The sequence below is a fragment of the Scyliorhinus torazame genome, chromosome 3, assembly GCF_047496885.1.
Source record: "Scyliorhinus torazame isolate Kashiwa2021f chromosome 3, sScyTor2.1, whole genome shotgun sequence".
NCBI lineage: Eukaryota > Metazoa > Chordata > Chondrichthyes > Carcharhiniformes > Scyliorhinidae > Scyliorhinus > Scyliorhinus torazame.
In genome coordinates, this window is record NC_092709.1 from 64,363,596 (window position 1) to 64,377,030 (window position 13,435).

General features: G+C 52.9%; 2 protein-coding genes across 3 annotated transcripts in view; one reads left to right on the forward strand and one right to left on the reverse strand.

Moving 5' to 3' along the window:
* LOC140408489 (scavenger receptor cysteine-rich domain-containing protein DMBT1-like) overlaps window positions 1-6,361 on the reverse strand; it is a 231,948-nt gene extending 225,587 nt beyond the window's left edge. The window contains exon 1 of the mRNA XM_072495741.1: window positions 6,128-6,361. The gene's annotated coding sequence lies outside the window, so the exon portion shown is untranslated. The remainder of the gene's footprint in view (window positions 1-6,127) is intronic.
* A 164-nt stretch (window positions 6,362-6,525) lies between these two features.
* Window positions 6,526-13,435, forward strand: part of dctn6 (dynactin subunit 6) — a 63,921-nt gene continuing 57,011 nt past the window's right edge. For both annotated transcript variants that reach the window (XM_072495742.1, XM_072495743.1), the window contains exon 1: window positions 6,526-6,650. In XM_072495742.1, coding sequence (XP_072351843.1) covers window positions 6,616-6,650 — 35 coding nt within the window. In that variant the 5' untranslated portion in view covers window positions 6,526-6,615. The remainder of the gene's footprint in view (window positions 6,651-13,435) is intronic.

Below are 13,435 nucleotides of genomic sequence, written 5' to 3' on the forward strand. Positions count from 1 at the left end.
CTATATTGTGCAGGATGCAGAAGACCACAACGAAGCAGCCGACCCGCTCCGACGGGTACTGGAGGGCCCCTCCAAAGCGGTCCAGGCACCTGGAGCGCATCTTCAGCAACCCTAAGCACCTCTTGACCACATCCCTGGCCTCCCTATAGACGTCATCAGCCACGACCGTAATGGGTACCCCCTGTCGCCCAGCAACCAGCCCCTCAGCCACAGACCACCTGAATACAAAGAACAAAGAACAAAGAACAAAGAAATGTACAGCACAGGAACAGGCCCTTCGGCCCTCCAAGCCCGTGCCGACCATACTGCCCGACTAAACTACAATCTTCTACACTTCCTGGGTCCGTATCCTTCTATTCCCATCCTATTCATATATTTGTCAAGATGCCCCTTAAATGTCCCTATCGTTCCTGCCTCCACTACCTCCTCCGGTAGTGAGTTCCAGGCACCCACTACCCTCTGCGTAAAAAACTTGCCTCGTACATCTACTCTAAACTTTGCCCCTCTCACCTTAAACCTATGCCCCCTAGAATGTTCATGGAGTAGTCCCCTTCCTGTTCATTAACATAGCCCTGTTATCCGCTGGTGGCCGCATGGCGACGTGCACCCCATCGATCGCCCCCTGGACCATGGGGATCCAGGCGATGGCAGCGAAGCCTGTTGCCCGGGCATCCTGGTGGGTGCGGTCCACAGGGAACTGAATGTAGCGCTCTGCGATGTCGTACAGGGCGTCGGTCACTGCACGGATGCACCTGTGCACCGATGCCTGGGAGATGCCGGACAGGTCCCCACTCTGCGACTGGAACGATCCCATCGCGTAGAGCTTCAGGGCAACCGTCACCTTGACGGCCACAGGGAGAGGGTGTCCATTCCCAGTCCCATGCAGTGTCAGGTGTACTATCACATGGTGGATATGGGCAACGGTTTCCCGGCTCATCCGGAGTCTCCTCCTGCATAAGACCACAAGACATAGGAGTGGAGGTAAGGCCATTCGGCCCATCGAGTCCACTCCACCATTCAATCATCGCTGATTTCAACTCCATTTACCCGCTCTCTCTCCATAGCCCTTAATTCCTCGAGAAATCAAGAATTTATCAACTTCTGTCTTAAAGACACTCAACGTCCTGGCCTCCACCGCCCTCTGTGGCAATGAATTCCACAGACCCACCACTCTCTGGCTGAAGAAATTTCTCCTCATCTCTGTTCTAAAGTGACTCCCTTTTATTCTAAGGCTGTGCCCCCGGGTCCTAGTCTCCCCTGCTAATGCAAACAACTTCCCTACGTCCACCCTATCTAAGCCATTGCATTATCTTGTAAGTTTCTATTAGATCTCCCCTGCTGTCCTTACCCGGTCTAGCCTGATGCACCGATGTCCCATGCAATAATTTTTAAAAAGCCTCCCCCCTTCGGTCTCCTTGCCCTTTGAATAAAGAAGTTTCATTCGCTATTTTCCAATCTAATGGCACCTTCCCCAAATATATGGAATCAGGAAATTTCTTGGGTAACTTTCCATCATGTGGTGTTCTTTACAATCAATCTCCCAGGAAAATGTATTTGTATTCTGCCGGAACACTATGCTCTATCTCATCCAAGATACAGTATCTGCCTAAGGCCTACACATCAGATGTTCAAATACCGAGGTCTCTTGTTATTGTGCACTCTCTTTGTTCTTTTCCATGTTAACATTTGTTTTAGTTTCACTGTAGTGAGTTTAGTCCGCTATATTTAAACACTGGCTGGCATGTTTTAAGGGTTACCTGGAGACGGCCGGAGGTGAGCCCACTGAAGGCCAGAAAATGCATCTCCAGCGATCAAGGGTCAGCCCTGGGATCTATCCCCTTATCGAGGAAGCAGCGAACTACGATGCCGCCATCCTACTACTGGAAGGACACTACATCTGCCCTGTTAACCAGGTCTACGCTCGCCACCTGCTCGCTACGAGGCAGCAAAGCCCTGGGGAATCACTGGAAGACTTCTACCGGGCGCTACTGGTGCTGGGCCAAAGCTGTGGCTGCCCACCAGTTTCGGGGAGCGAGCACACTGAACTTTTAATAAGAGTTGCTTTTGTGGCAGGTATGAGCTCCTCTGATATCCGCAGGAGTCTCCTGGAGAAGGACACACTTGGGCTCAGAGAGGCACGGGCCCTGGCTGGGTCCATGGACATCGCATACCTAAACGCGCAAGCCTACGCGTCCGCCCCCTGGCCCGCATGGCACCCCGCTGCGGCAGCCCCCCACATCTTCCCCCTGACCCCGCTGGCCTGCGCTATCAGACAGCCCGCTAACCCCGTCGGAGCCCGCTGCTTTTTCTGCGGGCAGGCAGGTCACCCGCGCGCGCGCTGCCCAGCCCGCACCGTCACCTGCAAAGGGTGCGGCAAGAAGGGCCACTACATAGGGGTCTGTCAGGCCCGCGCCGTCGCCGCACTCTCCGGCGGCTCCGGACCGCCGCGGCAAAACCCCCCCCATGCCCCGACCTACCAGCGCTCCTTCCCTAGGGCGACGTGCGACCCAAGGGCGCGGCCACCTTGCGCCCCAGACACCGCGCTGGACGGGTGGGCGCCGCCATTTTGTCCATCCCCGCCGCTAACTTGTGGTTCCCCGGACACCATGTGCGACCCGTGGGTGACGCAATCTTGGATGGGGCCCCAGGCCCCCAACTCGGCTGACTACACGCTGCCCGACCAGAGCTCGCAGCTGCTTCATCTGGCATTGGTGACGTTGGACCAAAGTCGCCCCGGGACACTCGCGAAGGCTACAATGACAGTCCTCGTCAACGGCCGCAAGATGCCCTGCTTGATTAACTCCGGGAGCACGGAAAGCTTCGTCCACCCTGACGCGGTAAGGCGCTGTTCACTTGTGACCCACCCTGTAAGCCAAAGGATCTCCCTAGCCTCTGGGTCACATTCGGTGGAAATAAAGGAGTACTGCCTGGCGAACCTCACTGTCCAAGGTCGGAAATTCAATAATTTCCGCCTGTATGTCCTGCCGCAACTCTGCGCGGCTACCCTCCTGGGGCTGGACTTCCAATGTCACCTGCAAAGCCTGACCTTTAAATTTGGCGGCCCTATACCTCCCCTTACTGTCTGCGGTCTCGCGACCCTTAAGGTCGACCCGCCTTCCCTGTTTGCAAACCTCACCACGGATTGCAAACCCATCGCCACCAGGAGCAGACGGTACAGTGCCCAGGACCGGACCTTCATCAGGTCAGAAGTCCAAAGGCTGCTGAGGGAAGGAGTCATCGAAGCGAGCAACAGTCCCTGGAGAGCTCAAGTAGTGGTGGTAAAGACCGGGGAGAAACATAGGATGGTCATTGACTACAGTCAGACCATCAACAGGTTTACGCAGCTGGACGCGTACCCTCTCCCCCATATAGCCGACATGGTAAACAGGACTGCGCAATACAAGGTCTTCTCCACGGTGGATCTCAAGTCCGCCTACCACCAGCTACCCCTCCGTAATAGTGACTGCAAGTACACTGCCTTCGAAGCAGATGGGCGGTTCTACCAATTCTTAAGGGTTCCCTTCAGTGTCACTAATGGGGTCTCGGTCTTCCAGTGAGAGATGTGCCGAATGGTTGACCGGTACGGCTTACGCGCAACATTTCCGTATCTGGATAACGTCACCATCTGCGGCCATGATCAGCAGGACCACGACGCCAACCTCCGTAAATTCCTCCAGACTGCAAAAATCCTTAACCTCACGTACAATAAGGATAAATGCGTGTTCCGCACCGACTGCCTAGCCATCCTTGGCTACGTAGTGCGGAACGGAGTTATAGGCCCTGACCCCGAACGCATGCGCCCCCTTATGGAGTTCCCCCTCCCACACTGCCCAAAGGCCCTGAAACGCTGCCTCGGGTTATTCAGCTATTACGCTCAGTGGGTCCCGAACTACGCAAAGCCCGACCTCAATCCAGTCCACGACCTTCCCTCTGTCGACAGAGGCCCGCCATGCTTTCAGCCGCATCAAAGCAGACATTGCAAGGGCCACGATGCGCGCTATCGACAAGTCCCTCCCCTTCCAGGTCGAGAGCGATGCGTCCGATGTAGCTCTGGTGGCCACCCTCAACCAAGCGGGCAGGCCCGTGGCTTTCTTTTCCCGTACCCTCCATCCTTCCGAAATCCGCCACTCCTCGGTCGAAAAGGAGGCCCAGGCCATAGTAGAGGCTGTGAGACATTGGAGGCATTACCTGGCTGGCAGGAGGTTCACCCTCCTCACAGACCAACGGTCGGTTGCCTTCATGTGCGATAATGCACAGCGGGGCAAGATTAAGAACGACAAGATCTTGCGGTGGAGGATAGAACTCTCCACCTACAACTACGAGATCGTGTACCATCCGAGGAAGCTCAATGAGCCTCCTGATGCCCTGTCCCGCGGCACTTGTGCGGTCCGTCTCCGTGCCCTCCACGAGGACCTCTGCCACCAGGGGGTCACTCGTTTCTTCCACTTCGTTAAGACCCGCAACCTGCCCTATTCCATCGAGGAGGTCAGGACAGTCACCAGGGACTGCCAAATCTGCGTGGAGTGCAAACCGCACTTCTACCGGCCAGAGAGGGCACACCTGATAAAGGCTTCCCGTCCCTTTGAACGCCTCAGCATGGATTTCAAAGGTCCCCTCCCTTCCACCAACCGCAACACGTATTTCCTGAACGTGATTGACGAATACTCCCGGTTCCCCTTCGCCATCCCCTGCCCAGACATGACCACAACCACCGTCATCAAGGCCCACCAGGGTGTCTTTACACTGTTCGGTTTCCCCGGGTACATACACAGCGATAGGGGGGTCCTCCTTTATGAGCGACGAACTGCGTCAATTCCTGCTCAGCAAAGGCATCGCCTCGAGCAGGACGACCAGTTACAACCCCCGGGGAAACGGGCAGGTAGAGAAGGAGAATGGAACGGTCTGGAAGACCGTCTTACTGGCCCTCCGGTCTAGGGATCTCCCAGTCTCCCGCTGGCAAGAAGTCCTCCCGGTGACCCTTCATGCCATCCGGTCACTGCTCTGTACTGCCACAAATCAGACACCTCACGAGGGTTTTCTTGTCTTCCCCAGGAAGTCCTCCTCCGGGACCTCGCTCCCAACCTGGCTAGCAACACCCGGACCCATCCTGCTTCGGAAGCACGTGCGAGTGCACAGGTCGGACCCGTTGGTTGAGAGGGTCCACCTGCTGCACGCTAACCTGCAGTATGCCTACGTGGCGTTCCCCGACGGCAGACAAGACACAGTCTCCCTTCGGGACCTAGCGCCCGCCGGAACCCCACGCGCCCCTGACCCATTACCCCCACCTCCACCACCCCCCGCAGCAGTGGGAGGGCTCAGTACTCCCGCCACTCCGGCCCTGGCCCGGCCACTCATCGGCGCCCCCTACAGGTTTCCCCCCCCCCCCCAGGCCAACCGCTTGCCCCAACAGCGCCGCCCAGGGGTGACAAAGGTTTTTCCCCCCCAGGCCAACCGCTTGCCCCAACAGCGGCGCCCAGGGGTGACGAAGCTGCCGAGGAGGCCAAAACCATGCTCCCGGAGTCGCAACCACCGAGACCTACACCAGTTTCACCACCGAAGCTCCGACGCTCCAGGAGGACGACCAGGCCACCAGAGCGACTTATTGCTTCACCCTGACTCTCACAATAAATGAACATTTTGATCGAATCCTCAACTGTACGGTGCCTCAATACCTGATCCTACCATGTGAAGGGCTATTTTTTTTTCACTGGCCACCACCCCGCCCCCGCCGGACTCCTTCTTAACAGGGGGTGAATGTGGTAATACCAGGTATTGCGGTACCTGAGGCCGACGCTATTGGTTGAGACCTTGGAGTCTACCATTGGCTGTGTGAAGTAGCTCCGCCCTGAAGGCGGGGTATAAGAGATGGTGCCATCCCAGCAGCCTTCACTTCTGTAAGGAAGCTGCTGGGGATCAGTTCTAGTGCATTAAAGCTTCAGTTACTGAATACCTTCGCCTCGAGTATATTGATTGCACATCAACAAGATTACTTTATCTTTCAGACCTTGTACTGTAAAGTTGTTGTTTAAAACCTGTGGAGTCTGTGGCATTATTCACTTAGTACACTGGAACACTTTATCAGAAAACGTGGAGGAACTTAAATAATTTGAATTTCTCTATTTCTTACCTTCTCTGCTCTGAAGAACAATTCCAGCTTCTCCATATTACTGAAGTCTCTCATTCCTGGTAACATTCTGACAAACCTGTCCTATCGCAGTCTTTGCTAACTGTCTGCCCATCTCAATTTTATTTAAGAAACGATTAAAACCGGCAACAAGAGGGCTGTAGGCTCTTTTTGGATTGTATACTAAAAATGAGCCAAATTGCCTTTCCTATATTTATCTTCTCATCACAGAACGGTTTGGACGAAACACGCTTCCAACTAAACCTCAGCACGCGTACTGACTCCTCCCAGCAGACCAGGGTGCCGTTGGTGCCCCTAGTGCGCGAGTCACCGCTGAGCGAGTGTTCCCAACTCCTCCCGAGTAATGCGCAAGCGCGTCAGTGCTGAGCCAGCGCTCCCGGCAGACTGCGGTGCCGGTTGCTGCGCAGGCGCACCGGTGCTGAGCAGTTAGAGGTTGGTGCACAGGCGCGCTTCCATTGCCGAGTGTCAAGATGGAGATTGTGACGGGAAAACCAACCCAGAAAAGGTAAATAGAACAAAAGGGTGCCAGGTCTGAATCCCGAGAGAAGTTTGCAGAGTGGACTGTTTCGTAAGATGATTAAGTATTGGTATCTTTAAATGTCATTTTTGTTTGGCATCAGGGGTGTGGGGGTAGGTAGGGGTGAGGGATGGAGCAGGACCAGGAGGAAGGGAGAGAGGGGATCGGGTCGGGTCATGGTGAGGAAGAAACTATGGGAGTACAGATACCCCCAAAACTGCTACTCTGAACGGAGGGAAGGCTCAGAGTACAGAAATGTCGCCTTAGAAGAACTTGCATTTATATAGCACCTTACATGTTTCAAGAATAACAGTGCCTCACAGACAATATAATTACTTTCGAAAACAAAGTGCTGGAAAAACTCAGTAGATCTAGCAGCATCTGTGGCGAGAAACAGAGTTAACTTTTTTGGACATTGGTACTTCACCATTAGTGGCTGTGCCTTAGCAACCAAGGCCCTATGCTCTGTAATCCCAACCCTAAACCCTTCTGCCTTGTTATGTCTCTTTCCTTAAGACACTCCTTAAAACCTACAAATTTGGCTAAGCTTTTGATCATTGCCCTAACATGGCCTTATGGGCTCATTTTGCTTTAACATACTTTGTGATGTTCGCTGGAACATTTTATTGCTTTAAAGGTGACATATTAGTACAAGTTTTGTTATTATACTATCTCTCATAAGAACAGGAGTAGGCAATTTGGCCCATCGAGCCTGCATGTCATTTAATACAATCATGACTGATCGGACACTTCAAAGTCTTTACACCCACTATCTCCATTACCCTTTACATTATTGATAAATCTATCAATCTCTGCTTTGAACATATACAATGACAACTTTCAGAAGTCTCCAGGGTAACAAATTCCAAAGATTCACAACCCTCTGTGAAAATAAATTTCTCCTCATCTCAGTTCTAAGTGGCATCTCCCATATTTTGAAATTGCGCCCCCTCATTCTAGACTCCCTAAACAAGGGAAATATCTACAACTACCCTGTCTGTTCTTTAGGTATTTTGTCGGTTTCAATGAGATCACCTCTCATTTTTTGATACTCTGGAGAATACAGACCCAATTTTCCCAATCGTTCTTCATAGAATACTCTTGCCGTCCCCAGAACATGTCTGGTGAACATTTGCTGCACTCCCTTTAACAGTAATCTACTTTCTGGGTCTTCTGATGATGGCCATGAGCTGTGGAGGCTTTGGTTTCAGCCCTTTTTGCCTGTTTTTTTTTTAAATATATTTTGTTCAAAATTTTTGGCCAACCATGACAGTACATTGTGTATCCTTTACACAGTAATATAACAATATAAATAACAATGGCCAGTTTTAAGCAAGAAATAAATAATATACAAACAACATCGAAATTAAAAAACAAACCAAATGGCAACTGCCTTGTCCCAAATAAATACTCTCCAAAAATACAATTTATCAGTCCAATATACAATTACCTATAACAACAACCTATACATATTATACATATACACTAACATCCCTGAGAGTCCTTCTGGTTCCTACCCCTCTCCCCGCCCCCCCCCCCCCCCCGGGTTCCTGCTGCTGTCTTCTTCTTTTCCATTCCTTCTAGCTTTCTGTGAGGTATTCGACGAACGGTTGCCATCGCCTGGTGAACCCTTGAGCCGATCCCCTTAGGACGAACTTAATCCGTTCCAACTTTATAAACCCTGCCATGTCATTTTTCCAGTTCTCCACACCCGGGGGCTTGGCTTCCTTCCACATCAACAGTATCCTGGCCGGGCTACTAGGGACGCAAAGGCCAAAACATCAGCCTCTTTCGCCTCCTGCACTCCCGGCTCCTCTGCAACCCCGAATATAGCCAACCCCCAGCTTGGTTCGACCTGGACCCCCCACCACCTTCGAAAGCACCTTTGTCACCCCCACCCAAAATCCCTGTAGTGCCGGACATGACCAGAACATGTGGGTGTGATTCGCTGGGCTTCTCGAGCATCTCGCATACCTATCCTCTACTCCAAAAAATTTACTGAGCCGTGCTCCAGTCATATGCGCCCTGTGTAACACCTTAAATTGTATCAGGCTTAGCCTGGCACACGAGGACGATGAGTTTACCCTACTTAGGGCATCAGCCCACAGCCCCTCCTCAATCTCCTCCCCCAGCTCCTCTTCCCATTTCCCTTTCAGCAAATCTACCGTAATCTCCCCCTCGTCCCTCATTTCCCTATATATGTCTGATACCTTACCGTCCCCCACCCATGTCTTTGAGATCACTCTGTCCTGCACCTCCTGCGTCGGGAGCTGCGGGAATTCCCTCACTTGTTGCCTCGCAAAAGTCCTCAGTTGCATATACCGGAATGCATTCCCTTGGGGCAACCCATATTTTTCGGTCAGCGCTCCCAGACTTGCAAACGTCCCATCTACAAACAGATCTCTCAATTGTGTTACTCCTGCTCTTTGCCATGTTCCAAATCCCCCATCCATTCTCCCCGGAGCAAACCTATGGTTATTTCTTATCGGGGACCACACCGAGGCTCCCGTCTTACCCCTATGCCATCTCCACTGCCCCCAGATTTTCAGAGTAGCCACCACCACCGGGCTTGTGGTGTATTTCTTCGGTGAGAACGGCAACGGCACGATAGCTTGTAGGCTAGTCCCCCTACAGGACGCCCTCTCCAATCTCTTCCACGCCGCTCCCTCCTCTTCTCCCATCCACTTACATACCATTGAAATATTGGCGGCCCAGTAGTACTCACTTAGGCTCGGTAGTGCCAGCCCCCCCCTGTCCCTACTACGCTGCAAAAATCCCCTCCTCACTCTCGGGGTCTTCCCGGCCCACACAAAACTCATGATATTCTTCTCAATCCTTTTGAAAAAAGCCTTCGTGATCACCACCGGGAGGCACTGAAACACAAAAAGGAATCTCGGGAGGACCACCATTTTAACCGCCCGCACCCTCCCTGCCAGTGACAGGGATACCATGTCCCATCTCTTGAAGTCCTCCTCCATCTGTTCCACCAATCGCGTTAAATTTAACCTATGCAATGTACCCCAATTCTTGGCTATCTGGATCCCCAAGTAGCGAAAGTCCCTTGTTACCTTCCTCAGCGGTAAGTCCTCTATTTCTCTGCTCTGCCCCCTGGATGCACCACAAACAACTCACTTTTCCCCATGTTCAGTTTATATCCTGAAAATTCTCCAAACTCCCCAAGTATCCCTATTATCTCTGGCATCCCCTCCGCCGGGTCCGCCACATACAACAACAAATCGTCCGCATACAGAGATACCCGGTGTTCTTCTCCTCCCCTGAGTACTCCCTTCCACTTCCTGGAACCCCTCAGTGCTATTGCCAGGGGCTCAATCGCCAGTGCAAACAATAATGGGGACAGAGGACATCCCTGCCTCGTCCCTCTATGGAGCCGAAAATATGCAGACCCCCGTCCATTCGTGACCACGCTCGCCATCGGGGCCCTATACAGCAGCTGTACCCATCTAATATACTCATCTCCAAAGCTAAATCTCCTCAACACCTCCCACAAATAATCCCACTCCACTCTATCAAATGCTTTCTCGGCATCCATCGCCACCACTACATCCACTTCCCCCTCTGGTGGGGGCATCATCATTACCCCTAGCAGCCTCCGTATATTCGTATTCAGCTGTCTCCCCTTCACAAACCCAGTTTGGTCCTCATGGACCACCCCCGGGACACAATCCTCTATCCTCATTGCCATTACCTTGGCCAGAATCTTAGCGTCTACATTCAGGAGGGAGATAGGCCTATAGGACCCGCATTGCAGCGGGTCTTTTTCTTTCTTTAGGAGAAGCGATATCGTTGCCTCTGACATAGTCGGGGGCAGCTGTCCCCTTTCCCTTGCCTCATTAAAGGTTCTCATCAGTAGCGGGGCGAGCAAGTCCAAGTATTTCCTGTAAAATTCAACTGGGAATCCATCCGGTCCCGGAGCCTTCCCCGCCTGCATGCTCCTAATTCCTTTCACTACTTCATCCATTTCGATCTGTGCTTCCAGTCCCATCCTCTCCTGCTCCTCCACCTTAGGAAATTCCAGCTGGTCCAGAAAACACATCATTCTCTCCTTCCCATCCGGGGGCTGAGCTTCATATAATCTTTCATAGAATGCCTTGAACACTCCATTCACTCTCTCCGCTCCCCGCTCCATCTCTCCCTCCTCATCCCTCACTCCCCCTATTTCCCTCGCTGCTCCCCTTTTCCTCAATGGGTGGGCCAGCAACCTGCTCACCTTCTCCCCATATTCGTATTGTACACCCTGTGTCTTCCTCCACTGTGCCTCTGCAGTACCCGTAGTCAGCAAATCAAATTCTACGTGTAGCCTTTGCCTTTCCCTGTACAGTCCCTCCTCCGGTGCCTCCGCATATTGCCTGTCCACCCTCCAGAAGTTCTTGCAGCAACCGCTCCCGTTCCCTACTCTCCTGCTTTCCTTTATGTGCCCTGATTGATATCAGCTCCCCTCTAACCACTGCCTTCAGCGCCTCCCAGACCACTCCCACCTGGACCTCCCCATTATCATTGAGTTCCAAGTACTTTTCAATACACCCCCTCACCCTTAGACACACACCCTCATCCGACATTAGTCCCATGTCCATTCTCCAGGGTGGACGCCGTTCTTTTTCCACCCCTATCTCCAAGTCCACCCAATGTGGAGCGTGATCCGAAATAGCTATGGCCGTATACTCCGTCCCCCTCACCTTCGGGATCAGCGCCCTACCCAAAACAAAAAAGTCTATTCGCGAATAAACTTTGTGGACATAGGAGAAAAACGAAAACTCCTTACTCCTAGGTCTACTAAATCTCCATGGGTCTACTTCTCCCATCTGCTCCATAAAGTCTTTAAGCACTTTGGCTGCTGCCGACCTCCTTCCAGTCCTGGACCTCGATCTGTCCAGCCCTGGTTCCAGCACCGTGTTAAAATCTCCACCCATTACCAACTTCCCCACCTCTAGGTCCGGGATACGCCCTAACATGCGCCTCATAAAGTTGGCACCATCCCAGTTCGGGGCATATACGTTCACTAAGACCATTGCCTCCCCCTGTAATTTGCCACTCACCATCACGTACCTGCCCCCACTATCCGCCACTATGGTCTTTGCCTCAAACATTACCCGCTTCCCCACTAATATAGCCACCCCCCTGTTTTTCGCATCTAGCCCCGAATGAAACACCTGCCCCACCCATCCTTTGCGTAGTCTAACCTGGTCTATCAGTTTCAAATGCGTCTCCTGTAACATAACCACATCTGCCTTAAGTTTCTTTAGGTGTGCGAGTACCCGTGCCATCTTTATCGGCCCGTTCAGCCCTCTCACATTCCAGGTGATCAGCCGGGTTGGGGGGCTCTTTACACCCCCCCCCCCCCCTTGTCGATTAGCCATCCCCTTTTACCCAGCTCCTCACCCGTTTCCCACGCAGCTGTGTCCCCCCCAGGCGGTGCCCCACCCACCCCACCCCATACCAGCTCCCCCTTCTCCCCAGCAGCAGCAACCCAGTAAATCCCCCCCCCCCCCCCCGCTAGATGCCCCACTAGCGTAGTTACACCCCCCATGTTGCTCCCGGAAGTCAGCAAACTCTGGCCGACCTCGGCTTCCCCCCCGTGACCTCGGCTCGCACCGTGCGACGCCCCCTCCTTCCTGCTTCCCTATTCCCGCCATAATTATCATAGCGCGGGAACAAAGCCCGCGCTTCCCTTTTGACCCCGCCCCCAATGGCCAACGCCCCCAACTCCTCCACCTCCCTTCCTCCCTCCCCCACAACCTGTGGAAGAGAGAAAAGTTACCGGGTCGCAGGATTAACAACATAAAAATCATCTCTCCCCCCTTTCCCCCCCCCCCCCCCCCTCTTCGCCCCCCATATTCGCCCCACCACTTTTGTCTCGAACGTTCTTTTTTAATAACCCACTCATTCCAATTTCTCTTCAACAATAAATGTCCACACCTCATCCGCCGTTTCAAAGTAGTGGTGCTTCCCTTGATATGTGACCCCACAGTCTTGCCGGCTGCAGCATTCCAAATTTGATCTTCTTTTTATGAAGCAACGCCTTGGCCCGATTAAAGCTCGCCCTCCTTCTCGCCACCTCCGCACTCCAGTCTTGATATACGCGGATCATCGCGTTCTCCCATCTACTGCTCCGAGTTTTCTTTGCCCATCTTAGGACCATCTCTCTGTCCTTAAAACGGAGGAATCTCACCACTATGGCTCGAGGAATTTCTCCAGCCCTCGGTCTTCGTGCCATAACTCGGTAGACTCCCTCCACCTCCAGCGGACCCGTCGGGGCCTCCGATCCCATCAACGAGTGCAGCATCGTGCTCACATATGCCCCGACGTCCGCCCCTTCTGCACCTTCAGGAAGACCAAGAATCCTTAAATTCTTCCTCCTCGCATTATTCTCCAGCACCTCCAGCCTTTCCACACATCGTTTATGGTGTGCCTCGTGCATCTCCGCCTTCACCACCAGGCCCTGTATATCGTCCTCGTTCTCGGCAGCCTTTGCCTTCACGACCCGAAGCTCCCGCTCCTGGGTCTTTTGCTCATCTTTTAGCCCTTCAATCGCCTGTAATATCGGGGCCAACAGCTCCTTCTTCATCTCCTTTTTAAGCTCTTCCACGCAGCGTTTCAAAAACTCGTGTTGTTCAGGGCCCCATATTAAACTGTCACCTTCCGACGCCATCTTGGTTTTTGCTTGCCTTCCTTGTCGCTGCTCTAAAGGATCCACCGCAATCCGGCCACTTTCCTCTCCTTTTTCCATCCGTATCCAGGGGGGATTCCCTTCTGGT